This window comes from Ictalurus punctatus, chromosome 29 (assembly GCF_001660625.3).
Source record: "Ictalurus punctatus breed USDA103 chromosome 29, Coco_2.0, whole genome shotgun sequence".
In the NCBI taxonomy this organism is placed as follows: Eukaryota; Metazoa; Chordata; class Actinopteri; order Siluriformes; family Ictaluridae; genus Ictalurus; species Ictalurus punctatus.
Window position 1 is genome coordinate 16223099 of NC_030444.2, and position 24588 is coordinate 16247686.

Below are 24588 nucleotides of genomic sequence, written 5' to 3' on the forward strand. Positions count from 1 at the left end.
GAAGGCTGATTGATGTGGAAGGTCCAGGACGAGTGGCGTGGAAGGTGCAGGATGGCCGGAGGGCGTGACCAAGGGGGGTAATATCCGGGCATCTGCCCCCCGAGGACCAGCAGTGGACAGTAAGAGGGTTATGGAACCTGAAGAGAGGGGTTGGACTTAGTTTTGCATTATATAAAAATTTTCTGTAAAAACCTATGTCCAACCTTTCTCTTCAAGTTTCATAACCTCTTTCTGCTCCTCCTCTGTGGGGAGCTGCCCTGCTACTCACCCACAACCAGCTCACACCATCCATCCATCCATCCATCCCCACATCACCCAGCCTTCCACTGCTTCCTGGACCATCTACACCCATATCCTTGAATCCTGGCTGGGGTTTGAACCAGCAATCTCTCAACCCAGCCGGCGATGCTCATCCACATGAGCTACAGGATCTCGTACAAGGAGCTTGTTTTATAGACCTTTTCACCTTCATATACGTAACCCTGCCCTAAAGGGGAAACAGCACAGACGTGAACCAAACATAAACATAAACATAGGGCCGAGTTGGATTCGAACCAGCAACCCCTGAGCACAGGACCAGAGACGTTACCACATCGCCACCAAACCCCACAAGAACCAACAGGTCTCGTAGCGTCTTTGTGTTTTAAAATGACATCGGCCAAACATCCCCACCACACTCCTCTCTCCATTAATGTCCACACCAGAGGACCTGCTTTACTGCTCTCTACTGCCTCTTATAGGCCAGGAGGGGTAGTGCATGCTGTCGCAATGCGCATGCGTCGACCGCCTGTGTACGCGAAAAGCTCATATTATTCAGTAGTTTGTAAACAATGTATGTCACATGACAGAGAACTTTAGTAACTGATGTGATAAACAGCTAACCTGATTTACTCGAGAATAAAGGTTGTGTGAAATAATATGAAAATGTTTGATGCGTTTTTTATTTCAATTCCAAAATGTGTCAAAAGACTGATTTCCATTTTGTGTTTGGTTCTGCAATCTTTAATAATTATCCTGATCCCGAACACGGTGTGAAGCTCAACATCATGCTCAGTGATTGACTGCTGGAGCCATATGGACCCAGTGACTACTAAATAATTGTCCTTAATATGTTCAGAGCAGCTTGAATAAAATACAACAAAACACATATAGAGAGTATAGAGCATAGGGTTAAAACTAGAGGTTTAAAATGAGAAGGGCTTAGAACAGTCTTTACACCAATAATTACTAAAAGACAGCTGCAGGATATGTGGCATTTACCTGCAAAGGAGAAAATAATCACATTACTAAACTAAATATATGCACTGGAATATTTACCACATTCCTGAAAACATCTATTGTTCCTACCTGCTCCACCAAACTATAAACATGTTTACACTGTAAATGACTACAACATTTTCGGGTACCTGGGCCTAGTGCTGTTGAAACAAAGACTGAAGTTAAGCTCAAATTGAAGTCTGTATGAAAGTTTATTGGCAGCCGTAGGACACGTTTGAGGACGCACGGTCTCGGTTTTCTCACACAGTTTCACACTGGAGCCATCGAACGTCCAGAATCCGGCGTGCAGGGTCTCGGTGAATGTGGTGCAGACTCGGAGGAGGAGAGTCATAGTGTCTGTGATGCTGTAGAAGGACAGAGACCCGGCTCTGTGATCCAGATAAATTCCTATTCTTGTGGACAACGGACCTGAATTAACGGTCTTACGTTCATTATGAAAGAAAGAAAACTGAGAGGAATTACAACATAAACTCCAGGATTTATCATTGTGTCCGAAGGCCACATTAGAACAGCAGCCAATTCTTTCCACTCCTCTGTACGGTGCTGTAATGTGAACCTGCTGACCTCGCCATTCCACCTCCCAGTAACAGCACTCCTGAAGAGCTTCTCTACACAGAGCCTGAGTGTAGCAGTTAAATCTCTCAGGCTCTCTGTGACAGTGTGTACTTGCGTCATCAAAGGTTATTGTTCTGTTGCCCTCAGACAGCTGGAGGTTCCTGTGGGCTGTTCTAGGATCCACTGTCAACCAACGAAAATCTGCTATTTTAATCACACACACACACACACACACACACACACACACACACACACACACACACACATCGTTGATATGATGAGGTTTTCTGTAAGGAGAAATGTGTTTATTTATCATTTATTAAAAGGAGTCTCCAGTGTCAAAGCTGTAACTTTCAGTTTTCCCACATCTTCAGGACAGAGGAGTTTACACTTTGCAGTATTTTACTGACTTTGAAATCTGCAAAATCCTAAACCTTCTATTCCTTAAAGTCATAAGAGAAAACAGAACCACAGCGCCGTAAGGGTTAAAGTTCTCCTGCTACACATCACAGTTCCTGAAGACCCAAGATGTTCTCCATTAGTAGATTCAGGTGTGTCTGAGCAGGTGAAACACTCAATTTACATTTACGGCATTTAGCCGACGCCGTTATCCAGAGCGACTGACCTTTTGATCAGTAACCCAGAGGTTTGACCACTGAGACACCACTGCCCCTGATGCAGGCAGATAAATATAACTATCAATTTTACCATTACAGTGAAAATATTTGGTTTTCTTAATTAATGAAGATTATACATGATGTTCAAATAAATGAATATAAAATCATTAATGACTTTTTCCTCTGGGGATCAGAAATATGCCAATATTATGTGATGTTCCTTGTTTCCTTGTCCACATATATATGGATATTTTTTAAAACTTTTGACCTCTCCATTAAAAAAAAAAACAATCCTGTCCACATAAACATTATTTTCAGAAAATATCTGTCTACATGACCATGCAAAAAATGACTGGAGAACACTCACATGAGCACGCTAGTATGTTTAGACAGTACATCATATACTACACAGAAAAACACCAACAAACGTTCTACACGTTAAAAATCCAAACACTGTGTGGAGTGAAGATGAAGTGGAACTACTGCTTACGGTTCTGCTGGATCAGATCAGATAAACCCAGATCAGATAAACCCAGATCAGATAAACCCAGATCAGATAAACCCAGATTATATAAACCCAGATTAGATAAACCCAGTCCTGGTACATTCATAACACACGCTAAAAACACGCAACCGACACGTGCAGGTTCACGCTGTGACGTCAGTGTATTTCAAAAGCACACGTATTTCTCATCCACATCAATTGCAGTGACAACTGAGTTTGAAAAACGGTCCACCTTTTAGGGAAGCGAAAAAAGGTCAATTGTTCCTATCCTGAAACTCCAAAAATACCCACATGATAAAAGAATTGTAAATCTGTCTTAAAGTAACTTACACTGAAGAAACTCCTCTCTGAGTACCAGAACAGACGTCTGAATCACGTGACATCGCTTTACTATACAACTACAGACAAACTTTAAAAGAAGAGAAGTACGAAATGAACGATGTTTTCGGGTCCTGAGCTTACCTGATTTGGACTTTGTCTGTAATGCAGTCATGTAGAAGTCTTTCACCTTCACCGTCAGCTCAGACACACAAGTGTGGATTTCTTTAAAAGGTGGCAGGTTGACAGTAATGTGTGGAACATCATGAAATGTTGAAAAGTCAGAGAGATTCATGGAGCCCTGGGATGTTTAACACCAGCAAAAGTTTCATTAGTGGTTTATTTGTACACGATTACTAATAAAACATCAGTGTCCTGGATTAAACACTCAAAAGGACATGAAGAGACGATGAACAGTGTTATCGTGAGGAAGAGGAAGTCATCGTCTAACCGTGGAAGCTGAACCAGTTCGTTATCTCTCTTCTTCAGTTTAGTCACTGCCTGGTCCATACGCTGCGGACTTTCCTCTGCTCGCTGCACTTCAGCTTCTTCTGTAGCTTTGATTATTACTCTAATCTCTGAGCGTTTCCGTTCTGCTGAGCCGATCGACTCCACAAACATCTCACTTTGGTCCAGTGTTGTCTTTGCAGAGGACTATTATAAAGCCAAGATTTGATTCAGATGATTGATTTAGATGTCATAAGTGTAGAATAATAATAAGAAAAAGGAGAACTCCAAGTCTGACATCTTGAGACTTGTATGATTAATATAGTGTGTCTATCTAGTTTTGTAATGTATACTATAGTTATTTTTTAAATTCTTTTCAGTTCAGTAAGGACCTTGATTAACTGTATTGCTTTCTTCAGATCTTTCACGCTGTTCTCTGCTGTTCGAGATCTCTGGAGAACCTGTGTCCGGATGTTTCTAATCTCTCGCTGTAGAAAACATGAAACAGAATTATTTTATCAGTGCCTGTAGGAGGAGGAATAAACTGCAGTCTTGGTATTAGATGTTCGATCTGTCCAAAGTTCAGCACACACACTACCACACACACACACACACACACACACTACCACACACTACCAAACACACGCCATGGCTTCATCAACCCACGTAAAACTAACATTATATGAGCTATATATTTCTTTATATATCAGGAATCCCTGTGTTTTCCAGTGTGTGTGTGTGTGTGTGTGTGTGTGTGTGTGTGTGTGTTTGTGCGTGTGTACATTGCTCTCTTCCTTCTGTTAATTTACTTTAGGAAGTTTACACAGTAATATTTTACCACTTGTATACATGTACACAAACACACTGCATCTAAAATAACAAAATCGATTCTTACCTGTTGAATAAACCGTTGAGTTGTGAGGGAATTGGTTTTATGGCTTCTACACTCAAACACAACATGCCAGCGAGGGTTCTTTCAGGAACACGTGTCTTCTTCAGCTTCTTCACCATTTCAACCAACATGATGTTCCGGCCCAAGATCGGTCGTGGGCTAAAACGCTGTTTACACAGGGGGCAGGTGTAAACTCTGCTGTGAACCTGTCCATCCCACTGTCTGTTGATGCAGTACATACAGAAACTGTGTCCACAGGCAACAGAGACAGGATCTTTCAGCAGATCTAAGCAGATAGGACAGGTGAACTCGTTCAAATTCACAGAGACTCTAGCCTCGGCCATTCGACCACACTGGTTCAGAGAGACTGTGCAGACCTGAGCTTTCACTTTTGTTTCTCTAGAAGGAAATTCTGAAGAAGGTGTGGCTCCTGACACATATGACGAAACCTTGCTCTACATATTTGTCACATACCATGTGTGGTGTGACAAGAAATGCTAGTTTGTTCCTGAAGGAACTTCATTTCTGGGTGTTTTTTTGGGGCAGATTTTGCCATTTTATATGAGATGAGTGTGTCACAATACACAATACAATAGAGTGTATATTTATGGAAATAGGCAGGCAGAAGAATCCAAATCGAAAGGCAATAACAAGGTCAGTAAACAGTTGTGGGTCAGGCGCATGTTTAATATAATATAATATAGGGCATACTGGATTATACTGCACTATCTCCAAGGTAAACAACCTACTACTGACCTCTGATCAGGGTTGTGTCTCGCTGCTTGTGTTACTCGACCTTAGTGCAGTTTTTGATACTATAGATCACACTATTCTCTTTGATAGATTAGAAAATGTTGTTGGCATTAAGGGAACAGTCCTCTCCTGGCTCAGGTCTTATTAAATCGATCGTTATCAGTTTGTAGATGTAAATGGTGAGTTCTCCACCCATATGCTACCTCTAGGTCAAATTATTTGTAAACATGGAATTAGCTTCCACTGTTATGCTGATGCTGATTAGTTCATGCTTTCATCACTTCTAGACTAGATTACTGTAATTACTGTCTGGATGTTCCAGTAGGAGCATAAACAAACTCCAGTTAGTCCAGAATACAGAGAGAACTTTTGGTCTTTTATGATCCGACACGCCTACTCAGATCAAAAGGTGCAGGATATTTGTTGGTACCTGGAATAGCGAAGGCTACAGCAGGGGGAAGAGCTTTCTCTTATAGAGCCCCACAGTTATGGAACAGTCTTCCTATTAGTGTTCGGGACTCAGACACAGTCTCAGTGTTTAAGTCCAGGCTGAAAACGTTTTTGTTTACTCAAACTTTTTGTGATATATATATCATTCTAATTGTCAAACAGGAAAGAGTTAGTGTTTTTAGTATTGTGTGAATGTTCTGCAGTTTTTATGGATGTTTGACTGGAAAGTTGTGAGGGAAAAAAAGACTAATAAAAAAAAAAATCCTCCTCCCTGCTGCAGGACAGGTGTGCCGAGAGCTATGTGTGTTTAACTCAGGGTCTTTTCCTGTACTGTATCCGCCCTCATCTATTCACACACACACACACACACACACACACACACAATCAAACAGTATTTTCCTACAACAGTACAATGTTATTTATTTATTTACAGCCTCACTTCATGAGGTTTTATTTTTAAACTGTTCTGTATAATTGTGACTAAGAGTCCTTTACGTACTTTTATACTCATTACACTCACTGTGTGTTACTGCAGAACAGTGATTATTCAGACTTCCTTCCTTATTTTCTTACTCACTCGGGAGGAAGACATGCCAGGATTTACACTGCTGCCGGTTTTGATAAGGGGGGAGCTTTCCATCACGTTCTTTCCTGCTGGGTGGGAACACACACACACACACACACACACACACACACACACACTCTCACACACTCTCTCTCACACACACACCCCATACTGAGCACAGCAGTCTCGCCTTCATTAACTGCATGAACATGGTGAGTGTCCGATATATTTGACTGATTTGTTCTTGTTTATAAAATTGGATCATCATGTTATTGTAATATTTTTATGTTTTTGTAATACTTTTTTTTTATTACTAATATTAAAGTGCTCTATAAATCCTTAGCATGAATATTTGCACCAGCTGTTTGTTGTTCAGTTTCGGGATCTCATGTACAGGAACAAACACGAGATGATCTTTAAGAGAAACAGTACAGTGACACGTTTGTGTGTTTATTCTGTATTTATTTCACTTCCTGCGTGCAGGCGAGAGGACGGACAGTGAGAGTGGAATGTGAGGGAGTGAGTGTGTTTCTGATGATGCTCCTCGCTGCTCTCCACCACACGGTGAGCTCTTTACTACTCACTTACTACAAACATTCTGCATTACAACCAGTTTACACTCAAATTCCTCAGTTTTATTCTGGTGAAATCTACAAAAGTCCCATTTAGAACCTGTGTTCAGTTTCTCTTGTATCTGGATCAGATCCTGTACCGTATCCCACTCCTTATAGAGAAATCTGGATTTAAATACACCACTAAAACATCACACTGTAAATTCAAGAGAATGACTGTAGATGATCCTGAATTACGATGAATTGAGATGAATTACAATCATTTACTGTGAATTTACAGAGAATTAGTGTGAATCTTCAGCACTCTGCAGATGATCTAATCTGTTCTTGCTTTTAGTTTTCGGTCGACTGATTCCGGGAACTTTTATTTCTGTATCAAATTCTCCTCTGTTTCACATCAACTCACTACATTTCCTGTTTAGTTTCTAGTAACATATGAGTTATTATGATGCAGTGGGAGGGGTTTGGGTTATGATGTGATGTAGTGGGAGGGGTTTCGGTTATGATATACTGCAATGGGAGGGTTTTGGGTTATGATGTGATGTAGTGGGAGGGGTTTGGGTTATGATGTGATGTAGTGGGAGGGGTTTGAATTATGATATAATGCAGTGGGAGGGGTTTGGGTTATGATGTGATGTAGTGGGAGGGGTTTGGGTTATGATGTGATGTAGTGGGAGGGGTTTGAATTATGATATAATGTAGTGGGAGGGGTTTGGGTTATGATATACTGCAATGGGAGGGGTTTGGATTATGATATAATGTAGTGGGAGGGGTTTGGGTTATGATGTGATGTAGTGGGAGGGGTTTGGGTTATGATGTGATGTAATGGGAGGGGTTTGGGTTATGATGTGATGTAGTGGGAGGGGTTTGGGTTATGATATACTGCAATGGGAGGGGTTTGGATTATGATATAATGTAGTGGGAGGGGTTTGGGTTATGATATACTGCAATGGGAGGGTTTTGGGTTATGATGTGATGTAGTGGGAGGGGTTTGGGTTATGATGTAATGAATTGGTTGGGGTTTGTGTTATGATGTAGTGTGGTGGGAGGAGTTTTGGTCACATTATGAGTTTTACTCTTTTGTTTTTTTTGCTATTGTTTACATTTTTTATATATTTCCTGTCATATTCTGCAGGTGAAAGCGGAGGTGAGGAAGTTGGACATGGCTCCTGATGCAGTAGACGACGATTTCTCGCAGTGTCGAGAGAAAATGCTGAAGGCTGTTACTGAACCAGGTGGCCTGCTGCAGAAGGAACTCAAGGCTAATAAAGAGTTTGAGGAGCTGTGGAGTAAACACAGTGGAGAGTGCAAGAAGAACATTCCTGGTGGAACATCTTATCACACCGATGCTCTACAGGCGTATGGAAATTCTAAGACTAAATTTAGAAAAGATTTCAACGGTTTGGTTTATAGCAAAGGCAGCAACAGCATGACCTACAGAGACGAATTTCCCTTCAAGTCTCTTCACTTCCTCCTAACAGACTTCCTGCATCTGCTGAAGCGTACAAACACCTGTACGACCGTGTACTACGCCACCAGTAACACCTACACAGCAGATACGGGGACCGAGGTCCGATTCGGAAAGTTCATGAGAGCCGGAAACTCTCAGAGCTCTGAAACTGAAGTGGTGGAGTCCGATGAAGGCACCATGTTTATCATCACGTCCTGTTCTGTGGTTAATGTTGAAGAGAACATGTGTAAATCTGAGGAACTCCAGGCTCTTATTTCTCCAGCCGAGGTCTTCACAGTGCAGAACGTTAGAGATGTTAGCACTGATGATGCCACATATAAAGAAATCACTTTAACACACTCGCGCTTTCTCAGCAATCATACCTGCTCTTTCTTCCACAGGTAAGACGATAACTTGTAGTAAATTCAGGTGTTTATATAAGATTGTGTAGGTTTTGTTTTCATGATGAGATTTCCACTTTGCTTCTAGACTTCTGAATCCGGTGCTCTGACGTTCAACACAAAACACTAAGCTTGAACTCAACAGTGATGCAGAGTGGATTTTTCCTCTAATGACTCTTTCTCTCTGTTTCCTGTCTCTCTTAAGGAACGCCGCGGATGCCGAATCCTCCACCTCTCTGACTTTTACACTTCTGGCACTGACGGCCTCCTTGCTGAGTCACTTTACACTGATGGAGTGACTCACGTGTTCATCGACACGTTTATGTCAATTTATTACAACATTTTTAGTAGAGTTCTTTTCTCATGACATGTTTCAGTTCTCCTTTTAATTTGATCCATGATCTGAAGTACCGGGAGCAGTCTCGGGTAATGACAGACAAATAAAAATCAGATTATAGAAGTGTAAGATAATAAGGACCTCATGTTTTATTATTAACACAGAAGTCCTGAGTCGTAGTGATAACTCAAACGAACTGGTTCAGATGTTAGAGCAGGGACACAAGAGGTGACGAATCTCTAAAGGTCTCGATAGCGGTGTGTCACAGATTTGGAAAACACTGTTACCCTGATGAGTTTAATACGACTTCATGATTACTGGTTTCTTTGACGTGAGTAGACAGGAAGTGTGAGAGAGAAGAAGGAAAGAGGGAAGTAACTGGTGAAGAGTTATTTGAGTTTGCATTTAAGGAACCTTAAAACTTTGTACCGCATATAAGTTTATATAATAAGTTGAATAATAAGTTTCACACACCAGCAGCTCCAGAAAGAAATGAGTAAATTAGCTAAACCAGTGACAGGATCATTGAATCAGTGAGTTGAACTCGAGAATCAAATCGGTTCGATTCGTGAATGAATCATTCAGACTGGTTTTAACAACGGGATTCTCCAATTCATTGAAATGAACCGACTCAAACAAACGATTCACTCACGAATCGGACATCACTACAACACTTCTCTCATATACTCACTCCAGACATTTAAAGCAGATTTTTATGATTACATTAAATTTCGATCGATTCCGCACAGAAAGCTGCTGCAAGGCTTCAGAAAGCTGAATATATACAACACTGGACTAGTTTTATTGTCTCTCGGTGCTGTTCCTTCCTTTTTGAAGCTCGATGCTCCATTACTAGTGCTCGATTGTAAAGAAAAACAGACATTCTTGGAAATATCGTGTTCAAACTTCCAATGATAAACATCGGGGGGCTGATAGAATTTATATTTGACGTTAATTATAACAGCTTCATAGCACAGAACAGAGAACATAAATCACCTTCTTTTCTGAGAAAGTGGGTAACTAGCTGTCTACCCCGTCTCCGCTCTCCTCTTTTTCATGGTTTTTTTCTTCTTTTGGAATCCTTGGTTTGTCTGCTCATCTCTTTCCATCTACCTGCTGCAGGTAAAGATTCACAGGTAAAGGTGAAATGCCGTGTTTCTGAATAATCCACACACACGGCACAGTCTGAGGACAGTCATTATAGTCAGCTTCTTAATAGATTATTGTGCAAAGAGGCCATTTAAACACCAAAATCATACAGGAAAGTATTGGGTTCTGCTGAGCCCACTGTCTGACCAGTACCCTCAGAATTGTCCTAACCCCCCTTACAGATCCCCTGTTGTGTGTTTGGTGGTTTGTGAAGAACTGGCATCACATCCTGGGTGTATTTCCACCCGGTGCCCAGTGTTCCAGGGATAGACTTACTGAAAATAAACAAATGACTGAAATGTGCTGAGTGAAGACCTATCGGGATTTTAGGTATCTAGCAGGTTTAATTGAACAAAACCTGATTGCTAAAGACTCAAAATTTAAACAAATACAGTCCTAAAAGTAGATAAAGAGAACCCAATTAAACAAATGAGACAAAAATATTATACTTGCTCATTTATTTTCATCAATAAACAAATGACCATCAACAACTCTTTTCCTGAAGTCCTCAGAAATCTCCTTTGTTCATGCCACGATACACTTCCACAAACAGAGTGTTGTGAAGATCAGACTCTGATAGATCTCTGTTCTTTAAATAAAACAGAGCACTCACTCAAACACATCTGATCATCATCCCACTGACTGAAAACACCTGACTCTAATCTCACCTTCAGATTAACTGCTAATCCTAGAGGTGCACACACTTTCGCCACTCACAGATCTGTAATACTGGAACATTTTCCTCAATAAATAAATGAGCAAATATAATATTTTTGTCTCATGTGTTTAACTGGGTTCTCTTTATCTACTTTTAGTACTTGTGTGAAAATCTGATGATGTTTTAGATCACATTTATGCAGAAATGTAGAAACTTCTAAAGGGTTCACAAACTTTCAAGCACCACTGTAGATATAAAATGAACAGAACTGTATAACAACTCTGTTTATGACTCATGACTCGGTTCCATGTGGTTCCTGGATTAGAGCCCACACTTTTACACTGGAGAACCCTGGACAAAATGTTCTCATTCCTTGGGACTCTAAACAGACTGCTGAACTCAGACACACTAAAGTAAGGTTTATTTCTACTTACGGTTACTTTTATTAAAATCTGCTTTTACAGTGTCTTTAGTTATTTTAATCCTGGTGCAGTGAGGAAAAATCAGATAATAAAAAAGTTGTTCTGTATTTTCTAACAGTTTTGGATCTTTGCTCTTGTCTTATTGTCCATGTCTCTGTATGTGCATGAACACGTCATATGTTCACCATGTTTTTGTTAAATAAAGTAGTTAAAAGTGCTGTTTTGCCATAAACTGGTGTGATCCTCTCAGCTTGTTTACTTCAGTTTACTTCATCCTCCACCCTCAGGTCTGCTGTCTCCCTCATGTGGCTGTAGCTGGAAATTACATCCTAAAACCGCACAGTTTATACCTCAGTAATTCCAACCTGAATGGAAGTCCTTGTCTGTGTCATTATTAAATCATTCGAGTGATTAAACCTGTTCAACATTCGCCGTTTAGAACTTTTCCTCTCCTGTGTTTGCTTTGGTAAAGACGGGGACGTGAGCTGCTGTGATGGAAGGTCTGAGTGTGAAGGTGTTCCTCTTCACCCTCATCACTGTGCTCTCTCTCAATGTAAGAACTTTATTTTAAATTACAGGATTGTAATTTTCACCCTCACTTAAAGTTTCTGGTATTCTCATTAGGATGTCTTTATCCCCCACTGCACAGTTCTGGTCTGTGATTGGTCAGAAGGTGTTGATTAATTTTCTGTAACAGCAGCTCTGACAGTAGTAGATCCCTTAGGAGTTCTATGCCTAGGTCCTGCAGTACAGGTTCACCTGGACATTATACACTCACATCTTGTGACATGTCATTTCTTTGGACCTTTATTCACTTGGTCTTTTTCTGAGAGTATTTTCAGTATCAGGGCCTTGTGAAGAAGAAACCTACAGTTCAGTCCATCACATTGTCTTCTGCCTCAGGTTTATTCGCTTGCTGTCATATTCTGCAGGTGAAAGCGGAGGTGAGGAAGTTGGACATGGCTCCTGATGCAGTAGACGACGATTTCTCGCAGTGTCGAGAGAAAATGCTGAAGGCTGTTACTGAACCAGGCGGCCTGCTGCAGAAGGAACTCAAGGCTAATAAAGAGTTTGAGGAGCTGTGGAGTAAACACAGTGGAGAGTGCAAGAAGAACATTCCTGGTGGAACATCTTATCACACCGATGCTCTACAGGCGTATGGACATTCTAAGACTAAATTTAGAAAAGATTTCAACGGTTTGGTTTATAGCAAAGGCAGCAACAGCATGACCTACAGAGACGAATTTCCCTTCAAGTCTCTTCACTTCCTCCTAACAGACTTCCTGCATCTGCTGAAGCGTACAAACACCTGTACGACCGTGTACTACGCCACCAGTAACACCTACACAGCAGATACGGGGACCGAGGTCCGATTCGGAAAGTTCATCAGAGCCGGAACCTCTCAGAGCGCTGAAACTGAAGTGGTGGAGTCCGATGGAGGCACCATGTTTATCATCACGTCCTGTTCTGTGGTTAATGTTGAAGAGAACATGTGTAAATCTGAGGAACTCCAGGCTCTTATTTCTCCAGCCGAGGTCTTCACAGTGCAGAACGTTAGAGATGTTAGCACTGATGATGCCACATATAAAGAAATCACTTTAACACACTCGCGCTTTCTCAGCAATCATACCTGCTCTTTCTTCCACAGGTAAGACGATAACTTGTAGTAAATTCAGGTGTTTATATAAGATTGTGTAGGTTTTGTTTTCATGATGAGATTTCCACTTTGCTTCTAGACTTCTGAATCCGGTGCTCTGACGTTCAACACAAAACACTAAGCTTGAACTCAACAGTGATGCAGAGTGGATTTTTCCTCTAATGACTCTTTCTCTCTGTTTCCTGTCTCTCTTAAGGAACGCCGCGGATGCCGAATCCTCCACCTCTCTGACTTTTACACTTCTGGCACTGACGGCCTCCTTGCTGAGTCACTTTACACTGATGGAGTGACTCACGTGTTCATCGACACGTTTATGTCAATTTATTACAACATTTTTAGTAGAGTTCTTTTCTCATGACATGTTTCTGTTCTCCTTTTAATTTGATCCATGATCAGAAGTACCGGGAGCAGTCGAGTCGAGCTCGTCATTTTTGATGCGCGTTTGTTGCTTTGAACAAATAAAAATGAAATGCAAATCTCTGTAACTGTGAGCATATAAAACTTAATACTTCAATCCATTTATTGGATGTTTCTTTCATCAATCAGATAATACACACACCAAAATAACAGGAAGCATCTATTCTATAACTTGGTTTGCAATTTAAACACAAATATCCATTCAGCTTACTATCATGGTCACGGTTTGTTTGACTTTCTCAACATAAACACACACACACACACACACACACACACACACACACACACACACACACAGACAGACAGACACGCACACACAGACACGCACACGCACACACAGACACGCACACACAGACACGCACACGCACACACAGACACGCACACACAGACACGCACACACACACAGACACGCACACGCGCACACGCACACACAGACACGCACACGCACACACAGACACGCACACGCACACACAGACACGCACACGCACACACAGACACGCGCGCGCTCCCTCTAGCGGCGTGACAGGATATTACACAAATCCATAAATGGCTCCAACACAATTTAATATAAAACCTTTTCAGTTAGCCCGTTTGGCTTACGGTTGTAATTTGGCTTTAAGTCGTGTCTAACAATTCAAAATCACATTCAATATGAACCACATTAAACCCTACACGTGTTTACATCCATCTCGATTTGTATCAAACAGTATAAATGAGGCACTAAGTTGATATGTTGTATGACACGCAAAACACTGTATCACTCCTTACATGTTGACATATGAACACAAAAATAACTAATTTATCAAACAATATGTGCTTTTATCTCATAACAACAGGACTATAAACATTTCATGTTTTATACCTGGAAAAGGGAGAAGAAAGACTTCAAAGAAATGAAGATGTAAACACAGAGCTCCTCTCCTTGCCTCGGCTTATACTACCTGCACAGGTCGCGTCAATGAACTACCTGCAGCTCAAGGTCTCCCCCTTCTGGACACTACCCAAATTACACCTTAGTCCTAAATCTTATGTGACTTCAATTGATTTGTATGACCACTGCAAGAGCAGGAACACATATATGGAAAAATTCTACTGTATATCGTAAATGGGATAGAGATGTAGAAATGTACAAAAGAGGTGACGAATCTCTAAAGGTCTCGATAGCGGTGTGTCACAGATTTGGAAAACACTGTTACCCTGATGAGTTTAATACGACTTCATGATTACTGGTTTCTTTGATGTGAGTAGACAGGAAGTGTGAGAGAGAAGAAGGAAAGAGGGAAGTAACTGGTGAAGAGTTAATTGAGTTTGCATTTAAGGAATCATATTTTCACTTCAAAATAATCTGTAGATTTGTGAAAATTTGATTATGTTTTAAGTTTAAAGTAGAGATGTCAAAGTATATTAAAGTCAGAAAACACTCCAGTGATTGACATTCCCACACATTCATGCCTATAATCTGTAATCCGTGTATGAAATATCATAAATGCTCATGAGGTAAAGCAGCTCACCCAGTAGCAGCTCCTTAGAGGGATGTCTTTACACAGTCCTAACACTTCATTAGAATATTTTCCTCATTTGTTTCTGTTTAGTCCACCTTTACCCTCTGTCTGGTTTTCTTCTGTCTGCGTCTGCCCACTGGGCGACTGACTGTAAATGGCAATGTGGCCTATCAGAAGACAAAAAGCTGTGACCCCTTATGATGGAAAAACAGCCTACCCAACTGTTTTGTTTGGCTTCCAGGACGTGAATGCTGCCTTTCTCTTCAGGTCCAAACACTGAATACCATTCCATTTAGAGAGAGAGAGAGAGAGAGAGAGAGAGAGAGAGAGAGAGAGAGAGAGAGAGAGAGAGAGAGAGAGAGAGAGAGAGAGGCGGGCTGCTCTACACTTCACCATACAAAATTCCCTACTGAGGCAGATGAATGGTTCTTCTCCAACTTCTCACACACCTCTCCTAAATTTACGGCACTTTTTCAAAGTCTTGGCTAATTGAATTAACATTGATGGGGAAGTTATTAAAGATGTTCTCAGCGCTCATCATATACAAAACTGACTTACAATTAGCTACATGCTACAATTTATTACATACTGTAAATGTGGTATAGATCTAAAGCTGTTTTATTAGCAGCTTTATTATTATTAGGCTTGTTACATTCTCCACAGTTTGGTTGTAAGATGCTTCACCAAATTACATTGCCCTGAAAAGTGCTTCTTATAACAACACATATAACAATCAGGCATGCAGGTGTAAAATATCTTCTCTCCCAGGGTTCTGTCTGAAGGTTCTCGACCACGGTTCTCTCCCAGGGTTCTGTCTGAAGGTTCTCGACCACGGTTCTCTCCCAGGGTTCTGTCTGAAGGTTCTCGACCACGGTTCTCTCCCAGGGTTCTGTCTGAAGGTTCTCGACCAGGGTTCTCTCCCAGCGTTCTGTCTGAAGGTTCTCGACCAGGGTTCTTGTAATCTCTACAGTCCACTTTGTCTTAGTTGTCTATATTAGGGCTTGTCAGAAGTGCTTTGCTGTGAGCACACCTCTGCCTCGCTGTTTAACATTTCAGAAAAGGTCAGAGATATTTGAAATGTTTTCTTCGTCTACACTGTGTGCACACTTTAATTTAAACTTCCATTTAAATGTAGCTGACATGGGGAACTTTTATTATATTAAAAAAAAAATACCTAAACATACCATACCATAAACATACCATACCATAAACATACCATACCATAAACATAGCATACCATGCTAATTAGAGATCAGAATGTAATTTACAGACTACACAAAATTTTAACGTCATTGTTATTGTGTCTAAACAAGCCTACTTTGATGATCACTTTTAAACAGTCACTCAGACAGTAACCTGAAATCAAGAGAACCAGGAACCCTGGAGCTGATTCACAACTTTCTGGATGCGTGTTCTCAAACTGAAGAACATTTACAAATCTTTCCACCATGTTTGATTGTTTATAAACCCCTGGATGTTCTCTGTATCTAATGCTTAGCACTGTGTACTTCTCAATAAATGGACCGTGCTGTAGACGTTCCAGAATATTCTGGGCCACTAGATGATGTAGAGATGATGTAGGATGCAGAACAAAGAGTGATGTTGAGTTACAGGTGGAGAAAAAGCACTCCATCTTCGAGAACAACAGAACCCTAACTACCCCAGGAAGATGATCCTTCAGGTAGACCTTTCAGGAACCAGAAACCTGTCCTGACTGTTTTTCTAGAGCATCAAATAGCCCTTATTCATCAAATCCATCTCAGAGAAGTCCATTCCATACCTCAGACAATCATGGAGACCATGGTTCCTATACTTCTGGATTATTCTATCCCAATCCTTACTCTGACCAGGAAATAATCCGATTAGGAATGTTTGGAAGGAGATGAAAGAGGAGGAGAAGATGGAAGAAAAGGAGGAGGAGGGAGAGAGGCAGCACTACCCGTGTCATGTATCTTGGGTGGAATTCAAACCCAGGGTGCTGAGCAGGCAGGGCAGGGGCTCGGCTCCGCTCGCTAAACATCACAGAGCTGTCAGACCTCAGACAAGGCAACCACCAACACGTAAGTCCGTCTGGTCTCTTGACTTCCTTACCTCTTCATTTCACTCCCGCCTTGTTGTGTATGTGTAGTATTTAATCTCTCACTCTGCCATTGCCTTATTCAGTATCGACACAATTAGAGTCATGGAAATATAACTTTAAAAAGAAATATGTTTCTCTAAATATAAGTTTTTCTTACATAATGACTTGAGATGTTAAAGCTTCTAGCCTGACCTCACAGACCTTAAAAGGCTCTACGCATCCTTGGGAAAGAAGTCTGCATATTTCTGAGCCATAACAGCCTGAATGAAGGAAGTTTCTCAAACCCATCATCAGCAAAGTTATTAGCATTTATTACCTTTTTTCTGCTTTGTAGCACGTGTCATTAGCATGTAGCGCAATATGCATGCTTAAATCCCTTGTGAGTACGGGGCACTCCTCTGGATGTTTACATAATCATCAGCGCAGATCATTTTGCTTTGTGTTTAATAATAGCCTGTGGATGATGAAAGCTGATTCAGATCCACTAGTCAGAAGATGATCTCTTCCATGACGGAGCTGATTCAGACCTGTTAAATCTGACTGCAAAAATGGCATTAGGATTTGTGTGAAAAAATGTATTCCCAGATTCCCAGTTCAGTATTTTGGAGCAAGCTGCAGCCCTCGGAGTCCATGCACTCGTCTACAGAGCTGTGACAGACACCAGCATGTGCAGTTTGTCATCTGATCTTTCTTTGGCTAGGACATGCTCGACCACTGCAAAGTGAACATTTCTCTCTCCACACCATCTATAGCACGATCAGACCAGCCAAGGTTAGCGTTGCTGCTCTAAAAGAAGTTTCACTTTTGCCAGAGGACATTATGATGCATGACTGAGCTCCTAAAATAAAACTCCAGAATGGCCAAATGTGCCAGACTGTCTTAAAAAGCCTGTTTTTGGAGTGGATATCAGATGATTTACTGCTAGAAGACCAACAGTCACATCACATCTGTTCACATGCTCATGCTAGATTGAACCTTACTGATTTATGTAGATCTATAAATTGACCACTGCAGGCTAAGGTACATCTCCATGAGCTTGTCCAGTACATATCTATCTCCATTTTTAAGATCTTTTAGTGTCCATTTTCTCCTGGTGATTCTTACATATCTCACTAGACTTATGGTCAAGCCAAGAACAACTAGGACTGTCAGCTGCATATTTATTTATTTACAGTTTATTTTATTTTATTATTATTTATTTTAAATGTTTAGATAGTTTGTAAATAACATTTAAATGGTCTATTCTCCCTCTTACCCACTCTTAGGCTTCAGACTGAGCAGAAAAACATCTGAAGAAGGTTAAATCTGAATGTAAACAAATTGCTCTGTTCTCAACTGCTGCAACAAACAGTGAGGAGAAGGAGGTGTTGATTTGGAAGAAGTGCCAAGAAACGGTCATAAAAGGTAAAGAAGAGACACTGATGAGTAACGAGTTGAAGGCAGCGTAACAAGTGACGAGAGTGTCTGACTTCAATAAGAATACTATCATTTTAATTTAATTACAACTACAAGCAAGAACAAGAAGAAACACTGATACATTGTAACTGGGAAAAACATGGAGCACCTTCCACAGACAAAAGGCAAAGGGGTTTTGATGTTTGCAAGACGCCGTCAAAGGATTGATGAAATTGCCGCAGAACATGAGGAGCTGAGGAGTAAAGGCATACCTGTGGAAGCTTTTGTGGAACCTGAGATAGATGTATCATCAAAGCCTCCACCTCAGGAGGACATTCCTCATGTCCAGCAGAATGAACAAATCAAACAGCAAATAAAGTATCAGGATCATCAAGCTCAACAGCAGATCTTTCATCAGCCAAACACTGGTATAAATGGTCTAGATTCCTGGCAAGATTCTTCAGCATCCAAACCCCTCGTGTCCAATAGAACAGCTAAGCCTTTTCTGATTGGTCTAAATCAATCCCCAACACAATTTTCCCCAGTTAGAAATGTCCCAAGCCCAACAGTGAAAAAATCTGAAAATATTTTCAAAGTTCCTGTTCCAGTAAACACAAGCCCACAGGTGTGGTCACCCACAGGAGATATAATCGCCTCTCGTGATGAAAGGATTGTGGTACCAGCTATCAAGACCGTAATTCTGCCCGAAATGAAAAGAAGAGGAACAAATAAATCCAACTCTAAAGAACCTCCAGAGGATGACTACTTCAGTCTTGGTGCAGAGGCGTGCAATTTCATGCAAGCTCCAACCATCAGACAAAAACACCCTCCACCAGTCCTTCCCAAGCCTACAATCAACCCACATTGTCCACCATGGTCTGCAGAAGATAATGCCACTCACAGTCCCCTTACACCATCAAGTCCTCTTCCAGCACAACAGATCTGGGTTTCACATCAACCTCAGCCAGCTACCAAACCCTGGGCTCCTTCACCAACTCGGCCTATGCCACAGCAGCATGTGTCTGACCATTTACCAACCAAACCATCGGCTTCATATAAGCCTACCTGGTCATCAGAATCACAACAGGCACTCGCCACTGCATCTCCCTCACAGTCAAAGTTCCCATGGGCTAAGTCTCAAGTTGATACCAGTTCTGTGGTTTCCTGTCCACCCCAACGAGCAAGCTCTTATGTCCGTCCATCCAAAGCTCCACCAATTTCTTCAATCTCAGAAATAGGGTCCTCAGATGGCCCAGTGCTTAAGGGGAAAGGTGCAGAACTTTTTGCTAGGCGACAGTCACGTATGGAGAAGTTTATAGTAGATGCTGAGACGGTCCAGGCCAACATAGCCAGATCCCCCTCACCCACAATGTCCATGCCAAGCACCTGGAAATATTCTTCCAATGTCCGAGCCCCTCCTCCTGTCTCCTATAACCCCATAGTGTCCCCTTTCTACCCTCCAGCAGCACAGAAACAATCTCCTGCAACGAGCTCAAATATGAAGCCCAAAGGAAACAAGGAGAAACTAAAGACAGCACCAAAAATTCTCAGTGTTATGGATGTGATGAAGCATCAGCCATACCAGCTGGACTCATCCCTCTTCACCTACAGCTCCAATGCTGAAGCAAAGGTTTCGAGCCCCAAAACATCCCCCATTCCTCCTGCAGAGTCCAAGAGAACCCAGGTCCATAGCACTACCTATCTGCAAGCCTCATCCCCTGTCCAATCTACAGGAAGTGCCCAGTCTTTTCAGCAAGGTGCACTGACCAAACCCAGTGGACCGGTGAGTGCTCCTTATCCCTTCAATCATCAGTCCACTCCAGCCGAAGCTCGTCCCACTGCACAGGTTGCAATTGGGAAAGTCCCAGCACCATGCATGACGCACCATGGCCCAATAAACAAAGCCTTCAGCAGCCAATCAACACCTCCCACTAGGACTGGGGGCAATGCTTTTCTCTCCACTTCCTCGCTCCCTCTGAATAGTGAAATTATTTCTAGGTGTAGCTTGCCAATGGCTCCAAAGCCTAAGTTTTCTGCAAAAAAAGCAGCTGTTAGCGGAAAGCAGTGGAGACCGGTCGTAATGTTGCACTAAAAACAGGGAAGAAGCACCTACGGTAAAATGTAAACAGCACAGAACTGAGATTATTTTGAGAGTATGAAAAGTATTAGTTAGTTAGTTAGCTATATAATATAATTACTTTGTGATTCAAGCTGTGCAGTTTTCAGTTGTTGTGTCTAAAAAACTTGCCATGGAAATATGGCTGTATATGTTGTTAGATTAGTGAATATATTAGATTAGCGAGTATATTAGATTAGCGGGTATGTTAGATTAGCGAGTATGTTAGATTAGCGAATATGTTAGATTAGCGAGTATGCTAGATTAGCGAGTATGTTAGATTAGCGAGTATATTAGATTAGAGAATATATTAGATTAGCGAGTATATTAGATTAGCGAGTATATTAGATTAGAGAATATATTAGATTAGAGAGTATATTAGATTAGCGAGTATATTAGATTAGCGAGTATGTTAGATTGGCGAGTATATTAGATTAGCGAGTATATTAGATTAGCGAGTATATTAGATTAGCGAGTATATTAGATTAGCGAGTATATTAGATTAGCGAGTATGTTAGATTAGCGGGTATGTTAGATTAGCGAGTATGTTAGATTAGCGAGTATATTAGATTAGAGAATATATTAGATTAGCGAGTATATTAGATTAGAGAATATATTAGATTAGCGAGTATATTAGATTAGCAAGTATGTTAGATTAGTGAGTATGTTAGATTAGCGAGTATATTAGATTAGAGAATATATTAGATTGGTTATCTGAAAGAAGTGCTGGATATGTGTATACAATGAGAAAAAAGTTTTTTCTATTTGTTTGAAGGAAGAATATTTAGATTACTTACAGTCTTCAGTCTTGTATTTATTTCATATTGATTAAGACAAAGAGATTTTTTTGTAATCTCAGGAGAACATGTGTGTATGGTTATTTTATTGCCAGATGATGAGAATTACTTGACAGTATTTTATATTCGATCGCGTTCCTGTTTTTACATCTTGAGGATTAAGTATGCCTAGCAAAGTCAGGAAAGGGTGTAAAGGTGGCGGCCATTTTGTCTGGTTAAAAATGGACTGGTGGCAAAATGTAAATGGAGTGTTTGGATTTTATAGGATTTGGAGTTTGGTTTAAACTAAAAATGGAAAAATTATATTTTTTGCTAATCAAAAGCGAGAGCACAATCTGTAGTGTTGTTTCTTGAGTCAGTTAAACGGTTATAGTTTCTGTTTTTGTAGCTTTGTAAGGTTTATGTTCGTTTTCTCTTCATTATGACCTCATTGTGAGTTTCCCTGCTGAGCAGAATGGGATTTTTGTATATACACTAGAGAACAGTCCTGTTTTTAACCGTGTGTAAAAGTGATCATATGGTTTACATCTTGTTCCATTTGGCCTGTTCTTCTTTATTTCTCTAAAACATTGCACTCCTTCTTGGACTTTTTCCTTACCGTATTAAAATGTTCTGCCAGCTCTGTCTGTCTTCTTTCTTTCAGCTCAGTGGCTTTTTCTCTTTTCCACACCCTTCTCTTGTCATGTGTGCGTGTACAAATTTAGCTAAGAAAGGCTTTTATTTCTGTACTCTTAAGTCTATGAAATTATTTATAAAAACCCAGGCAAAGTCGCTCTGCCTCCTGCCACCAAACTAAATCCCACAGGATCCTGAGCTCTGACTCTGAGATTATAGCAAAAATTAATTCACCTTTAATAATCTGATTGTGTTCTAATTATTTCTCAATCTTTTACTTTCATTTCACACTCATGTGTTATAGTGTTAATGATGTTTTAATGACAAGTGATAATATTGACGGCATTATTATTTTCTCTCCCTATTGCGTGCTATTTTCAGTCAGTAAGAATAAACGTTTCCTGACTTATTTCAGTGATAACAAAGGAATCCTGCTTGAGAAATCTTCAGTAGATAGTTTCAGGTCTCAGGCTTTTGGACACGTGTTGTATATAAGCTGAGCAGTATTGTAATGTCTGCCTGCATGTTGTTCACTTTACACTGCAACAGAGTTCACGCTTCCTAATTATAGCAGCACACGTCTATCTTTAAAACACGCTCTCCTTATTAAACACTGCTTCTGCTCAGGAACTCAGTAAGGCCCGCTCCTGACAACTAGCCAAGTGCCTTTATACAAGAGGTAAGTGCTGAAAAGTTCCCCTGATGAAAGAATTAATCACTCTTTTGGTTATAATGACATCACTGGATTATTTTGGAAGTTCAAAATTTGACGGCAGACTTGATTTATATTTTTAATTGACATCATAAATATGGCGTCTGTACTGTGTTCCAGTAAAGTGCTGAGTGACAGGGTGGGGTGATGAACCGGAGGTACTGATACCACCCTGAAGTTCAGTATTTTCTTATCACAGCATCTGCGATCCCCATTTCACCAACAAGTGCAATAACTTATTTATTAAAGAACACACCATACTTTTTAAAATCCATTTGTAGTGACATGTAATGTTGTGGAATGTCTGAAACGGGTTAAATCCTGTTCTTATGTGTTATAGCATCTATAAACAGTTGGGTACTGTTATTAAATACTGACTAAAAAACTAAAGAACCAAAGTTTCCCAAAGCATCCTAAAGTTAAAATCATCTCAGAGAGAGAGAGGGAGGGAGAGAGAGAGAGAGAGAGAGAGAGAGAGGGAGAGAGAGAGAGAGAGAGAGAGAGAGAGAGAGAGAGAGATATGTTATTATGATGTTTGTTTGACATTTATTGATGTTTTTAGGAAACGCAGCCCTTAGCAGTAGAGTATTATTATCTGAACTCAGACATTTCACATTGTCATGGACCATATTACACAGCTGTGTTCAGCCGTAGTTTACTATCTCTCACTGTGTTCCGGGAAATAATAGAGTAATTGAAGCCTCACATACAGAGTGTCAGGACAGACACTAGGTGGCAGCAAAGACAACCACCATGAGACACTAAAAGCTTGTAGAAATCCTGAAAGTCCATGTTTCTGATCCATATTTGTCTTGTAGCTCTACAGCCGGAGCCGCTCCATGTCTCTGCCCTGGAGACACTCCTCCATGTCCACTGTGTCTCCGGTGTCCAGTCCAGGTTCCCATCCCAGCCGTGGACTGGTGGACAGGCAGATGTCCTGGGCTGAACGTCCTACAGCTCCTCAGAGCCCCCTGTGCCTGGTCAGTGAAGGCTTTGGTTCGGAAAATGTCCAGAATCCGATGAGCAGCGGTTTCCACTCCGCTGTGCACAGGAGGTCATTGTCGGAGGAGAAGCCGGTGGTGTACGGTCCACCGTTCAGACCAGCGCAGCCTCTTCCCCTCGGCAACAGATACACCACGACCTGTTCTCTTCCCAGGAATTTCTCCCCTCACTCTGAGTATTCCCAAACACACCGAGTCAGCTGGAGGATGTAGAGAAGTGCGATGCTGTGATCCTCCTCACGCCTTCACACAGCACATAGACACAAATCTAACTGTAAATAAACAGGGACAGGATGTTCGAACTTGCAGCATTGATGGATATAATGAGAGGTGAAGATCAAAGAGTAAAAATCGAAGGATGTTTGTAGGTTTTATTCACTTTAAATGTAAACATAACACAAGCTCAAAACACTCAAATCTACCAGCTCGTCAGTATACTGTATAAGGTCTGGATTAGAGATGAATATTACACTTCATTGAGATGTTCAGTGTGAAGTTTGCTTCTGGAGCTACGAGGCTAATGCTACTAACAATTACTGCAGTTACTCAGTAGTTCAGTATAAATCATTATCTGTATCTCTGCATTAAACCACATCCCAGCCAAGATATTTTACACCCCTAAACCCCGCCCTCTAGATTCTGTCCAATAAACCCCACCCCCTGCCCCGCCCTCTAAACCCCACCCACTAGTTCCTGCCATCTAAAGTTAAAGACAAAATTTCACACACGTGTCTGTTGATTGAATTTAGGATAAATGGATAAACTGTAAAATCCAGTATATATTTACAAAATGTTCCTTTAATGTGTATTTAGTTAAAATGAATAGAATTAAACTCTAATTAATAAGGGTGAATAATTGCTGTAACTTGAAGAAAGAATGTTGAATGTTATGAATATTAAATAGTTTTACAGAAAGTTAGAAATATC

At 40.9% G+C, this 24588-nt stretch overlaps 3 protein-coding genes and 1 non-coding gene across 7 annotated transcripts in view; 3 read left to right on the plus strand and 1 right to left on the minus strand.

The window, feature by feature from the left end:
- Positions 1-919: 919 nt before the first annotated feature.
- Positions 920-16681, minus strand: LOC108260618 (uncharacterized). 3 transcript variants are annotated; one of them, XR_008393774.1, is made up of 6 exons: positions 14955-16681; positions 4616-4834; positions 4113-4208; positions 3725-3927; positions 3418-3574; positions 920-2037 (listed from the first exon to the last, which is right to left on the minus strand). It is a non-coding gene; the product is annotated as an uncharacterized LOC108260618 (transcript). The 3 variants fall into 3 exon arrangements; XR_008393773.1 differs by having other exon boundaries at positions 4616-4898; XR_001811190.3 differs by lacking the exon at positions 14955-16681 and having other exon boundaries at positions 4616-6385.
- LOC108260614 (ecto-ADP-ribosyltransferase 5) lies at positions 6430-11601 on the plus strand. The gene is made up of 4 exons (XM_017461035.3): positions 6430-6592; positions 6864-6944; positions 8088-8803; positions 9009-11601. Exons 1-4 carry the CDS (start codon positions 6584-6586, stop codon positions 9100-9102), a joined length of 900 nt encoding a protein of 299 aa, XP_017316524.1. The 5' UTR covers positions 6430-6583; the 3' UTR covers positions 9103-11601.
- LOC108260613 (erythroblast NAD(P)(+)--arginine ADP-ribosyltransferase) lies at positions 11241-13540 on the plus strand. The gene is made up of 4 exons (XM_053677469.1): positions 11241-11360; positions 11842-11922; positions 12302-13017; positions 13223-13540. Exons 2-4 carry the CDS (start codon positions 11863-11865, stop codon positions 13314-13316), a joined length of 870 nt encoding a protein of 289 aa, XP_053533444.1. The 5' UTR covers positions 11241-11360; positions 11842-11862; the 3' UTR covers positions 13317-13540.
- Positions 16682-16888: 207 nt separating the features above from the next.
- synpo2b (synaptopodin 2b) overlaps positions 16889-24588 on the plus strand; it is an 8670-nt gene continuing 970 nt past the window's right edge. The window contains exons 1-4 of one of the 2 annotated variants that reach the window (XM_017461796.3): positions 16919-17005; positions 17611-17796; positions 18291-20203; positions 23479-24588. The exon at positions 23479-24588 is cut by the window's right edge and continues 970 nt beyond it. In XM_017461796.3, the coding sequence (XP_017317285.1) occupies positions 18581-20203; positions 23479-23874 (2019 nt within the window). In that variant the 5' untranslated portion in view covers positions 16919-17005; positions 17611-17796; positions 18291-18580 and the 3' untranslated portion in view covers positions 23875-24588. Of the gene's footprint in view, positions 17006-17610; positions 17797-18290; positions 20204-23478 lie in introns of both variants that reach the window. The other variant, XM_017461797.3, reaches the window with a different exon arrangement.

Bases quoted from the DNA above. Each gene is read 5' to 3' on its own strand.
- LOC108260614 (XM_017461035.3), top strand. The intron at 6,945-8,087 runs GTGAGCTCTTTA...CATATTCTGCAG, and splicing joins TCGCTGCTCTCCACCACACG to GTGAAAGCGGAGGTGAGGAA. The intron at 8,804-9,008 runs GTAAGACGATAA...GTCTCTCTTAAG, and splicing joins ACCTGCTCTTTCTTCCACAG to GAACGCCGCGGATGCCGAAT.
- LOC108260613 (XM_053677469.1), top strand. From the start codon at position 11,863: ATGGAAGGTCTGAGTGTGAAGGTGTTCCTCTTCACCCTCATCACTGTG. The intron at 11,923-12,301 runs GTAAGAACTTTA...CATATTCTGCAG, and splicing joins TCACTGTGCTCTCTCTCAAT to GTGAAAGCGGAGGTGAGGAA. The intron at 13,018-13,222 runs GTAAGACGATAA...GTCTCTCTTAAG, and splicing joins ACCTGCTCTTTCTTCCACAG to GAACGCCGCGGATGCCGAAT.